This window comes from Podarcis vaucheri (assembly GCF_965113315.1).
Source record: "Podarcis vaucheri genome assembly, chromosome: 2".
NCBI lineage: Eukaryota > Metazoa > Chordata > Lepidosauria > Squamata > Lacertidae > Podarcis > Podarcis vaucheri.
Window position 1 is genome coordinate 95,323,696 of NC_138760.1, and position 13,345 is coordinate 95,337,040.

A 13,345-nucleotide genomic window follows, 5' to 3' on the forward strand; every position below is an offset into this window, starting at 1 on the left:
TATGTGCGCAGGCACAGAACCTGAGTAGCCTGCATGCCCAGCTCCAGGGAAGGGCAAGGTAACTGGATTTCTATTTATGGAAGGCATGGATAGGCTGACCATTCTAGGTAAAGGCTGAGAACATTGCAGTACACTTGGCAGGCAAGCACTATGTCCATCCAGATTGGGGCTGGCAAGGACGAAAGTAGGGAGTTAATGGGCTCTCCTGAACTCGGGAGGGGGGGCATCCTTGCAGCATTTGCAGGCACACAGGGGAGACAGAGAAGGAGGAACAAAAGGGATAAGAAAAATGTAAACCCAGTTCATTTCTTCGCAACAGATTCTACATTTTGGGGCTTTTATCCACTTATTCAATAAGCATAAGCATAAGAATAAGAGTAACAGCAGCAGCAGCAGCAGCAGCAGCAGCAATAGCAATAGCAATAGCAATAGCAATAGCAATAGCAACAGCATAGTACTGCCCTGCAATGCAAACCAGCCAAACTTCAATGATTAAGTACTGAATTGACAGATTTCCATTCCAAATAGGTCTGACACCCTCAAGCTGTGACTTCCTAAATCTCATCTGTGCAATGATAATGTGCATATCAAAACCTCTGAGCCCATCATTAACTTTTTATACAAGGAAAATATTTTTGAAGGTTATGTCTATACAGAGGTACTCAGGGCTCAGAGGTACTTTGATAGGTTTTGATATGCACGTTATCATTGAGAAACAAGGCTGATGACACCATCTGGTTGAGGGATCCAAATCTCACCTAATCCCATGGAAAAACTTCCATTTTCCATTTACAGTAATACCTCCGTGAACGTCTGCCTTGTCTAGTGTCCGTTCTGGCAAACGTCTGCGGCAAACCCGGAAGTGCTGAAACGGGTTACTTCTGGGTTTGCCGCTCGCACATGTGCAGAAGCGCAAATGCGGTGCTTTGCCCTATGTCCTTTTTGGCTAGTGGCCGGGGCTCTGGAACGGATCCCGGCCACAAAACGAGGTACGACTGTACCATATTTTACAGAGCCTTGTTTTCTTCTGACACCTTCTCCTCCCAGGTTGTCTGCAGTATGCAGAACCGCTGCCCTTCTGCTTCTCCGACTGCTGAACTAATTGCCTTTACAAATGATCTTTAAGTGATACAAAGTAGCTCACCATTCTTTTAAACTGTTTTTATTAGGCTCCATTACGCTTAAAATAACAGAGATGGCATTGCGGGATAATCGTGGCAATAATTTTGAAAGTGGGATCCATTGGGGCTAGCAACATCTTAAAGTGCTTTCATAAATCAGCTGTTAACTGCTGCTAATCTGCGTCATGTTGATGCAATCCAAATTTGCCAAGAACAAACATATGCTTTCTACATCTGTTGTAGGCAGAATGGCACTTTCCTTGAAAAGGGTCACCTAGTCTTCTATAGCTTTGTAGGGAAACGGCCATTTTGTGCAGATGAGCATTTCATTTCCTTCAATGACATCTTTGTTACTCAGTGATCTCTGTGCTGGCACAAATCATGCTATTCGAGTGACTCGCTGTTGAGTGTTGAAGTTAAATAGGTAAAAACACTTCCCCCCTTTTAGCTCCTAAACATTTATATTGGTAGTTAGGGTGGCTCATAATGGAACTAAACCAAAGCAAGACCATAATACTTCCAGCCCTTCCCCTTCTGACAACTGATTTCCTATCCTGTTTCTCACACAGTTTAAAGGGTCTAGTGGGTCATTGGGATAACCAGATGCTACTCACTAGATGCCATCATTGATGGCCTATGTGGATCCAAAGGAGACATATATGAAAACTCCCTGAGAAATATTACTAGTTTTAGGGCCAATCTAGGTGAGGCAATGGAGAACCATGCCCATCTTTGATTTGACTAAGCCTATGGTTTTGGAGTGGGGTGCAACTCTTTCTTCAATGCCATTCCCCCCACTGACCTAAATCAATTTGCCTTCCACACTGGGGCAAATAGCAGCTTTAAGGGAAGAGGAAGATTCAGATCAGAAAAGTTGAACACAAGCTAAAGAGTTAACTCCCCTTCCAGACATCAGCAAACTGACCCAATTGTGGCACAGCTACTGCTTTTTTATTTTTTATCTTGAGATGTTAGGAAATCTGACCACAAAACTAGATTAGTCTCTCGGGAAGTGTACAGCTTATTAAAATTTCTTTGGGTGCCTTCAACAGTTCTTGAATATTTCACCAGAACAGAGGCTTGGAATTTGCCTCAAAATTTGCCTTCAGATGAAATTTAGTGGTAATTCAAGTCACAAGCATTATATATCTGCCTACTGGTTTTATCTTATATTTTGTATTTAGTTTCTTAGGCTGTGCTTTTTTATACTGTCCTCCTGCTTAAAATGGGGTGGATCACATTTTGAATAAATCAATACATGCACAAAGTTCAATTTTACATCTAAAAGGTGCAGCACCTGTTCTGGAAGAGGCAGCAAAACCTGTACGACGTGCCATGGAGAGAAAAAGTTGCTACACTACATCCAGCTAACAATAACTTGGTATGTTCTCTTCTTCGTGATGTTGCTCTTTTTGTCATCATTCTCTGAAATTAATTGCCTTGACTGCCAAAGCCTCTTAAATTCATATGTGTGAAGTGTTTATTAATACTAAGATTCTGTGGGTGATTTGCAACATTAATTAGACTAGACCCTATAGGGAGGGGTGGGGGAGAAATTTAAAGGCAAATATACCTAAATCACACTTTCTGAAATCTGTGAACTGAAACAAAGCCATTCTTCAAAATGTGCACTTCTCCAGATTTTGGAATGTAGTTCTGCAACCAAATAATGTATGCGCAAATGCATATATTAGGGCAGAATGTAATGGAAATTATATTAAATACCGTATGTATAAAATTAGGGGAGATGCCTTTGCTAATATGGGTATATCAGGGAAATTGCATACAAGTGTGTGTGTATAGGGAGGGAGTCACTGATGATTTTCCATGAGGACTTTTTTTAAACAACAAAAACAACAGTTTTGTGTCGAAACGTGGAGTAGTGAACTTGGCACTGGAAACATGGGATGCAGAGAGACACCTGTCTCAGGCAGATAGATTAAAAAGAAGTTCTTTTATCACACCCCCTTCCACATGTCCATCTAATATGTCTAACCATTTTGACCTACTTGCTTTGAAAGTATAAGATGGGGGAATGAAAGCGTACACACACACACACACACACACCAATCAGGGGCTATACACAGGTAACATGATAACTGACAAGATAAATGGTGGTGTATTCTTATTTTTTTAATTGCAGACTATGAAAGCAAGTAGGTTTTTTGGATTAAATGAAACCACAGAGCATAAACGATTTCATGCTATCTTTGATTTTTGGTGGACCCACTAAAATCCTGAACTTCTCAATGTTTTCCCCCCTCTGGGCAACAATAATTTGTCTGTCAAGGGAAGACCAAAAGTGATTTCAGAATGTTTATGTGTGAGCAGCAACCTCCAGTTTGTGTTCACCAGCAACCGTTCTCCAAAGCCTCTGTTGCCAATATTGGAGGTAGAATCATAACTAGTAAACACTGAAAGCCTTATCCATACATTGATCAATATAGACTGACACAGTGCTCTGAATCCTTCTTACCTTGCAGGAAGAACAATGTATATGAATTCATTTATGAGAATCAGTTGAACTTTCCCAGAGAACTACTCAATAAAGTTACGGGAGATAACATATTTAAAGATGAGAACGCTGTTGTGAGTAAAATACACACCCCCAAACATGACTCCTGGTATTTGCCATATGAAACCTTGGTGAAAAATTACTGGAAGCAGCCGAACTGCTTAACACGATAACTCACTCACATCTTTCTGCCCCCTACCTTCATGGACAATGGAAATCTGCTCAGAAATCTCATGAGATTGCAGACTACCTACTCAAGATTGCAGACTACCTACTTAACATTGGAGCTAATGTTTCTGTTTGTACTTAGGAAGTTTGGAAGCTGCTATATATTGAGTCAGACTGTTGGGGGTACCTCTAGCTTAAACCACAGAGCCTAGGACTTGCCGATCAGAAGGTTGGCGGTTCAAATTCCCGCGACGGGGTGAGCTCCCGTTGCTCGATCCCTGCTCCTGCCAACCTAGCAGTTCGAAAGCACGTCAAAGTGCAAGTAGATAAATAGGTATCACTCTGGCAGGAAGGTAAACGGTGTTTCCGTGCGCTGCTCTGGTTCTCCTGAAGCGGCTTAGTCATGCTGGCCACATGACCCGGAAGCTGTACGCCGGCTCCCTCGGCCAATAAAGCGAGATGAGTGCCGCAACCCCAGAGTTGGCCACGACTGGACCTAATGGTCAGGGGTCCCTTTACCTTTACCTAGCTTAGTACTGTCTACATTGGCTAGCAGCAGCTGTCTCGGATTTCAGGCAGGCTCTCTCCCAGCCCTATTTGGAGATGCCTGGGATTGAAACTGGGACCTTTTCACATGCAGAGCATGTGCTTTTCCCCTGAGCCATGCTGCTTCCCCAGTTTGATGTTGATAGCAAGCCACCAGTATGTCACTAAGTATTTGTTCAATGCATTTGCTCTCTATAGATAACATTCACGCCGCATCTCTCCCATATTCCGATAATGTCACATTCCATTTTTACATGCATGTTTTTCTTCCTCTTGCTGGTAGAGATAAATCTGAAAACATAATGGCAATATTATATACCAAAGACTCAGGCACTACGAAAGCTCAGCTCAGCTATTAGGTGATCATCTATTATGATTTCTGTGTCTGCCTTTTGAGAGCAGTTGATGAAGATTCAGTGTTCTTCCTATTGGTATTAACAATTCCAGAATGGCAGAATAAAATGCACCACATCCAGCAATTTCACATCCACCATGTTCATCTCATTCATATTCATAGTATGTAAATGATACGGCTTTGGTTCTACAGCTCCTGATATGCTGCTCTAACAGAGCATGATGCTGAGCAAATCCCCTGCAACTGATGAAAGTGATGGACAGGCTTAGACTAGAAAAGTGGCTGGTTGCTCTTATTTCATCTTGCTAGACAATGCATTATACACAATGCTCCAGCAGACTAAGTGAAATAGCCATCACCTTAACTCATTTGCCTAGTGTGTTAATAAACCAGGGCTGGATCTGGACACATCAAAAAAACATTTCAGGAAACGTGTTGCAAAGTTCATAATGGGAAATCATGTTGCTGAAGGAGCAGACTCTACAGCGCCATCTGGTGTCATAATGCTGTAACGCATTTAAAACACACACACTTTCTTTTCTTTTCTTTTACTTATGTTGCTGAGTCCCGGGTTGGGAGGATAGGTGGGGATGGTCAGAAAGGAGATGGGTGAAGGAGGGTGAGAATGACTCTGATTGCTTCTTTTGAAATTGCAGGTGTATCCCCTTCTTGACTTCCCTTACCCTGAGATCTCTCTGGCATCTGAAAGAGCTATTGCAGAGCACAGGGCCACATTCACCAACACATCCCGCATTCTGCAACAGGTATTCACAATAGACATGTGTTTCTTTGATTTTTATTTAAACAAACATTTAACCCCAGCTAAATACTGGGAACTTTGAAACTGTGAGGAAATTTCACAGAATCAAATATGTGTGGTTTTTTGTTTTTGTTTTGGTCAACTTTCTTTTCATTTTTGATTCTATGCTGTTGAATCTGTATGAATCTATCTGTTGTTCATCATAATCTGTGAATGGAAAGGCGCCTTCTCTTTGCAAGAGGCATCGAGATTCAGAGAAGGCTGCTGCTGGAGCAGAAGGAAGGAGGTGATTTCCATTCTGCTGCCCTCCATTCTGTCTCCCCAACACTTCTGAGCAGGTTTACGGGGGGCGGGGGATGAGGAATAGGCAGAAATCATTTCCCCCATTTTGTTTGCAATGGTGGGAACATCCTATGAGTAGAGTTCCACTCACAGGAATTCTGAATACAAGCCAATTATACAAGCCAATTGATTTGAGCTGAAAAACTTTGTAGTGAAAGGGCAATTCTTATCTGATAATTATTCTTAATACTTCTTTTAAAAATGTACTAAGGTTGCTGCCATGCTACAGACCTCAGCGTTACTCAGGCATTCCTTTGCCACAATTCCGGGGAAATACTGAAATACTGAAAGTGAACCTGTTGTATTGAATCACATTGTATTGTAATAGCATGCTGCACTATTTCATTTTAGCACCAGGTGGCATAGAGACAACATATCATCTATGCAGCTAGTTAACTTCTGCACCCTTCATAAAGGGTTCATTCCCAACCTCAATGGTAAAGGAATTATGTAGTCAAATATTTTGACTAAATGCTTGGTTTTTAAGCATGTTTTCAACTGATGAATCAATTGAACCAATTTGTTGTCCCTGAAACTCTCTCATTGCTAAAATATAACCAGCAGACTATGTCTGAGAAACATTAATCACCATAATAAACCTTAACACATAAAGCGTTCAGGAGCTTGATGCATTGTCCCAGGAGTTCCTGCAATAACCCGGTAGAGAATTCTGGAGTTTAGGCATGAAGTTCATATTTATGAATGAAATAACCATCCAGTCTTTGCGCCCTCTTCCACTATGGAAGAAAACTTCTAATGTTAGCTTAGGGTTGGGGGAGACAAGTATAAAACACAGCCACCTTGCAGGCTCTTCCCAATAACCTTAGAGAGCTCCTAACATGATCGGAGCAGCGCTGGAAGGCTGCATTCAGCCACAACAGTGCATGCGTACGTTTTTCTAGCTTGCTTCAACTTCACTTATTTATTAGACTTATTAGTCACTTGTCACCTAGCAGGTCTCCAGGCAACTTGCCTCAAAGAATATACAGTGGTACCTTGGGTTAAGTACTTAATTCGTTCCGGAGGTCCGTTCTTAACCTGAAACTGTTCTTAACCTGAAGCACCTCTTTAGCTAATGGGGCCTCCCGCTGCTGCCACGCCGCCAGAGCACAATTTCTGTTCTCATCCTGAAGCAAAGTTCTTAACCTGAAGCACTATTTCTGGGTTAGCAGAGTCTGTAACCTGAAGTGTATGTAACCTGAAGCGTATGTAACCTGAGGTACCACTGTATGCATAAATATGATCTACGGTATGTTCAAGACAATGATGCTGTGAGGGGACACTTTATGCGTGCATTACAAAATACACGCCTGCTGTGATAAACCTTTCTTCCACACATAAGGGCCCCATCAATAAAATCTACATTTGAGGAGTGAGGTAAAATTAACTTATGATGATGTTAGGAAGCACACTTGTAGAGGTCAGGTACATGCATATTGTATAACACTGGTGGTAATCCTTAGCAGCTGGCCTAGTAAAAGCTGAAACAGGCCATGTTCTGCCTCCATTCCAATCACATTCACAGCCATGTCCACTTCTGCGTGTCAATCAAGTAGGATTCCCTCCTTTCCTTCCAGATTTGGCATTTTCACCTTCCCAACTGCATCTTGGCGGGTAGAGGGATGATCTACAGCTTTACATGGTATCTCTGTTGCCAGACTGTCCTCCTTCAGGCTGCAGGCACAGGAATCAAGTGTGTGTGTGTGTCTCCACAAAACTGTCTGTACAGTCAATACCAGCTGTTATTATTAAGTAAATTAATCACCAAACTCTTCACCAGCAGATGCTAGGGCGGGTGACAACAATTTAAAATTCAGTATGAAAAACAGTTTAAAGGGTCTCAGGAAAAGGGTTGTTCCCCAAAACACATGTCTCGGGTGTCAAAGGCCAGAACTGACATACTAGTTATGTTTACATCAAGTATCCCACCTTCCCTAAGTGCTTTTGATAAAAAAAGATACCAGTAAATGGCTGCAGATTATTGGTATGGGTTTTTTCTGTGAGAAAGATTCGTGCCATGCAGATTCAATCCTATGTAAAATCTCTCTCTCTCTCTCCATATAAAATTTTTGTTAATATACATTACAACAATTATTCAACAAACATTCTAACATTTCAAACTTCAACTCCCTTCCCCTCTTTCTGTGGTTCTTTGCATTTATTCTTGTCATTTCCTGCATACTTCAAATTATCTTATTTATTTATTTATCTATTCTCATATTTATCTCATAAACACTTTTGAAATCGCAGGTCTATACAACAATCCTGCCAATAATCTGTTTACAGTTTGTTTGTAAATACTCAATAAAACATTTCCATTCCTTTCCAAAGAGTTTATTGTCTTGATTTCTTATTCTTCCGATAAGTTTCACCATTTCTGCATCCTCCATTAATTTCATATTTTTCTGTTGCCTCTCAAATGTTTTTAATGTGTTTTATAACTGCAACACTTTTAGCTGTTTTTATAATTGTATATTTGCTACTTGCGTGTCGAGGTCCCCAAGCCACCCCCCAATAACTCACACATCACACATCAATTTTGGTTTGGGTTTTTGGCACGATTTTGGCCACAACTTTATTTAAATACATCCAAGTGAGTGGTTGCTTAGGCATTGGTTCCAACTATCTGTCCTTGCCCAGGGGACAGAACTGACTTCCGGATTCCAGCGAAAGCCCGTGCGGGAAACAAATTTTGGGGAGAAAATGAAGCTGGGCCTCAGTCCCTCACTTCTCACCCTCCTGCTCCTGGTGGCTTGCACAGCTCAAGTCCGATGCCAGGGACAAGGACGAAAAGAATGGCAAGCCCCTGGATTCCTTTAACGGAATTCCCTTTCCGCACCACTATTGGAGGGGTAGGCACTTACCCCTCCACCAACCAATTTGAACCAATGCCTAACCGCCAACCTTACAAGTTGTGACGATTTGCTACACAGTAGGCAAAAGCAAATGGCACCTTGGGGATCAAAACCGGGAAAGGGGGGGTGAGAGTTTTGGAATCCAAAGGGTATATAATTATATGTTGTTTTTTGTTATTTTGTTTTGTAATTAATATAAAAATTGGGAAATTTGTGGAAGGGAACTTGGGTCGAACTTAGAAAAGGAGGTAAAAGATGGGTATTGTTGTTTAATGGAGGTTTATAAGTTAAATCTGGTTAACTAAGAAGAATTAAGTAAAATATTAATAAGGTAAAAGTAGGAGATAAGAACTTGCTGATTTAATTATGGAATTGGGATGCAAGAAGGGGAGGTGTGGGGAAGTCAGGGAAAGTGGTTAAGAAATTAAGGACCGGAAATTATATGTGTTTGTTTTTGTGTTTGTATGTCTGTATTGTGTATTGTGTGTGTTTATATAAATTGTGAAAACCCAATAAAAATTTTATTTAAAAAAACAAAAACAAAAAAAAACAAAAAACAAAAGCAAATGGCACCAGCCAATCAGCCAGATGGGCAAATTCCTACCAGGCCCCTGCCTCAAAGCAGACAACCCCATGACAGGCATAGCCAGGTCAAGTGAATACCCCCCCCCCAATACAGGGAGGGTGGGCAGGTGATCCGGTGCAAGCAGCCAAGAGAACGCTCAAAGTTGGGCAGCCAGTATTTAAAACCTCTGACCCCTCCTTCAAAATCGGCAACAAGCAGTTCTCCCCAGCGACCCGATTAACCAATTCACTGCCTGGGTCCCTCCACAAATCCGCCCTGCAACAATGGGGTGGCTTGTATCCCCCACCGCAACACGCGCTCTCTGCTAGGGAGAACACGTTTTATAAGCAGACCGGAGACCTTGTGGTTAAGAGCAAGCAAGACATTTTAGAAACAAACAAATAAATTCTTGTTCTGGCTTTGTCCCTCAGCGGCAGACGATAGAGCTAATTCCAGTCACTGAAGTCCACTACCAGTATGCTGAGAAGACATACATGTATTACGTCTATGGAATGGAGAACAAGGTCCATGCCCTGGACTATCCAGAGAGGTATTGCTGTGGCTGTACCATCATCTGACAGTGGGACACTTTGCAAGGAGGATTCCTAGTACGAAGCAAGCTGTTCATCTTGCTTAATTATCCACGGGTGTCTGTGGGTACAAATCAATTCATCTTTTTACCCATCTGTAGCCCCGTCTTATTTCGCTTGCCCACAGTGGCCACCAAAAGACATAGTGATTATTATAACCTAATTGTATTTACGCTACAGTTTCAGCCATTATTAATACTGTTCCTCTTGAGATCTAAGTGTCTGGTAAATTTATTGCATAGATGGAGAAATTGGGTGGTGGAGTGATGGAACTAGGAAGAACTCCAGGAAGAAAATGTTGGAATAAACTATGGAGGAGAAAAAGCACTTAAATGGAATACAGTGGATAAAAATATAAGAGGGTGCTGGATCAGGCCAAAGGCCTGGTTGACAATGACCAACCAGAGGCCCTGGAAGCACGACCTGAGTGCCACAGCACTCTTTCCATCTGTGATTCCCAGTAACTGGTATTCAAAGGCATATTGCAGGAATGGAGGTAGACCATAGCCATCATGACTGGTATCCATTGAAGGCTGTATATTCTTGGTGGTGTCCAATTAAGTCATACTTACTCGATATAGGCCCAATGAAACCAAGGGACTCAAGTCCACTGATTTCAGTGTGTCTACTCAGACCTGTATGCCATCCAATATGTTGATTGCAAGGATTTGAAATTTAGATTCTTCCATTTGATTTGGGGTCGCTAGTGGGAAAGGCCAAAGAAGATTGCTAGATCTTGCTCAGAGGCTGATTAAAATATATGGAAATATGTAGCACTTACCTTGGAGGGTCTCAAATGCAAGCTGGACTTTAAAAGATGTTGCGTTAGCAGAGTGTATTACACTGTGTAGAATATATTTTTGTATTAGTATATTTGTATTTTTTGTATGAGTATATTTTTTTCTTTTGCTTCAAAGTCACACTGGATTAATGGTTGGGCTACAGGACTGGGCAGAATGGGAACATCATTAGGTCTACATTTCAAAAAGGGAAAATTCGGACACAAACGTTGTTGAGCTTTTGTCCAGGAAATTCTGGACGTATGGCAGTCCTAGTCTACAGTATATGCATGCAGTTTTAGTTTTAAAATAGTTTTAAGGACGATGGGATCCATGATGAGGAGGCAAATGGAGGTTTCATGCTGGATCTCAGAGACCAGTATGCTCTGCAGAAAGAAGTATTCTCAAAAGGTAGGTCTAGGAGACTCTATTAAAGTGCAGTTCTGATACAAGTTTACTCTTCATGAATGCATGGCCAACTATGAGCAATCATTCCAAGAAACCACCAAAACAATCTCCAGTATTGCACATGCACCAAGTAGTTATTTTTATGAGTCACAAAATTACCTACCAAAATTCTCTTATTGAGTATTGTACACATTTGTAATATGTGAATCCCCCTTGTCTTGCTTACCTATTTTATCTTGTTTTATGATACAGAAGAAAAAAAGAGGGTGCTTCATTGCTAGGTTTCTTGTTTACTGTACTAATCATATTTACACTAACAGCAAACCTTTGTTAAATGCTTTACGCAGGATTGCTGCTATTAATGCTTATTTTAGGAAAGGACTGAGAATTTCCCCTTTTGAAGACTGTCCACTAGAGGGAAGCAGTGGCAAAAAAACCAACCTCCTGAATTGTTTTTATTTAGTGTGTCCGTGTGTTTATGTCTGTGTGTTTATGGCATCATTCTTGCATTTATTATTATCTTGTCATTGTTATTTTTAAAATTATACCGCTTGGGTCCTAATCAGGTTTATTAAGAATTGTTCTTTCAAATAACCATTCTTAAATTTGCAACCTGTTAACCGAAGACAGTTTGTCAGTGTATGAAGTCAATTCCCTAAAAGGCTTAAAACCTTGCTTCACCATCTAGCCACAATTTTAATACAGAGAGTGAAAGATGTGTGTTTTATGAAGAAATGATGAACCATAAATTTGGTGCCAGCTAAGTTCAAAGGACATACATCCAGAAACAGCATCAAACGTTCTATTATATATGTAAATTTAATAGCTACTTCAAACAGGTACTATATGGTGGTGAACCAAAATAAAGAACATCATTAATCTTGGATTAGGGTTTCCTTGCACATTATAAAGATTTCTCATAACTTGCACTATTACAGTCCCTTTAAGAACTTCTAAACGTTTTCTCTAAGTCAGCTTTTTACAGACTTTTCTTATTTTCCCTATTCCAGCTCAACATATGATATGTTGCCATTTATGAAAGTGTATGCTGTTTTATAATAAAAAGCTTCTAATAAGTTAGACTTAAGGTGCCATTAAGCACATTTCTTTTATCTGAAATAAAGGGGCATATGGAGTGAGAAAGAAATAAAAATTAGGCAAGATCATGCACATGACACAAAATGTTTGTTCACTGCTCCCTTTAACTGTGTAACCAAATACAGTCCTAAATGCTGTTCGATATGTATGAGTTGGAAAGAAGCTGCATTGTGAAATTAAATATCTTTTTTGAAAAAAATAATGCTGTGATCATAAGATGACACATCTTTACTTCCTACACGGTTTTTCAAGCCAGCTTGCACCTTCAATTTGGCATCCTCTGATACCAGGCTTCAAAAGCCAAAGCAGTGCACGCTATTGCAGAGTTAATGAATACACACAGCAGGCAGAAAAAGGTCTTTAGCAATATATTATAGCAGGAGGGGTGAAGCCATTCAGACAGTGAGTCTGGGAGTAATGATGTTACACATACACAGGAGTGTTTCTATTTTCATCTGCGAAATCTTGGAGGATAAGATGTGGGAATAAATATCTTGTGAGGTATTACCAGCTTCTCAGGCAACTCTGGAATCCATGGCAATGAGATACCATGCAGATCTGCGCTCTTTCATAGACAATGAGAAAAGGTACAGCAAGAGTCACTCACATCTAAAGAAGTTATCTCTTAGAAAAGTTGCAGCAGACGTTAAAGGGACGTAGGAACACAGGAAACTATTTTGAGTCAGACATTGATCCATCTAGCTCCCTATTGTTTACACTGACTGCTAGTGGCCCTTCAGGATTTCAGGCAGGAATCTTTAACATCTCTACCTGGAGATGCCAGGAATGGAATTTGGGACTTTCTGCATCCAAAGTAGATGCTGCGCCATGGAGCTACAGTCCTTCCCTGGGAGAACTAAAACTGTGGTCTTCTCTTCTCAGTGTCTTCTGTTAGTTTGGTGTCACCAATGCCTGAAAGGGGCTCATGCCTGACAGATTCCTGACAGAAGTGCCTTTTTTTCTATTAAAAAAAAATGTTTAGGGGTACTCTCATTTTGACTCCAGAAAATCACCATTTTATAGTTCAAATTGGGAAAAATAAATACAATAAAAGGACAAAAGTACAAAGAACATGCATTACCTCATATTACACAGCTGACAGCTCACAGTAACTTCCACGTTGGAAGTGCTAGATTCCAACTCCTACTTCACATAGTAAACGCTCACTTCCATCTGAGACTCAGGAAACACCGTGACAGGAAATGAGGACGCCATTGGGGGTAGCAATGGACAGTGCTGGATT

The 13,345-nt window shown here is 40.8% G+C and overlaps 1 protein-coding gene across 1 annotated transcript in view; it reads left to right on the top strand.

The window, feature by feature from the left end:
• The window catches only part of LOC309525039 (protein SSUH2 homolog), a 31,452-nt gene extending 18,952 nt beyond the window's left edge, over nucleotides 1-12,500 (top strand). The window contains exons 9-12 of the mRNA XM_082210383.1: nucleotides 2,410-2,502; nucleotides 3,605-3,710; nucleotides 5,362-5,469; nucleotides 9,659-12,500. Of these exons, the coding sequence (XP_082066509.1) occupies nucleotides 2,410-2,502; nucleotides 3,605-3,710; nucleotides 5,362-5,469; nucleotides 9,659-9,805 (454 nt within the window). The 3' untranslated portion in view covers nucleotides 9,806-12,500. The remainder of the gene's footprint in view (nucleotides 1-2,409; nucleotides 2,503-3,604; nucleotides 3,711-5,361; nucleotides 5,470-9,658) is intronic.
• The last annotated feature ends 845 nt before the right edge of the window (nucleotides 12,501-13,345 follow it).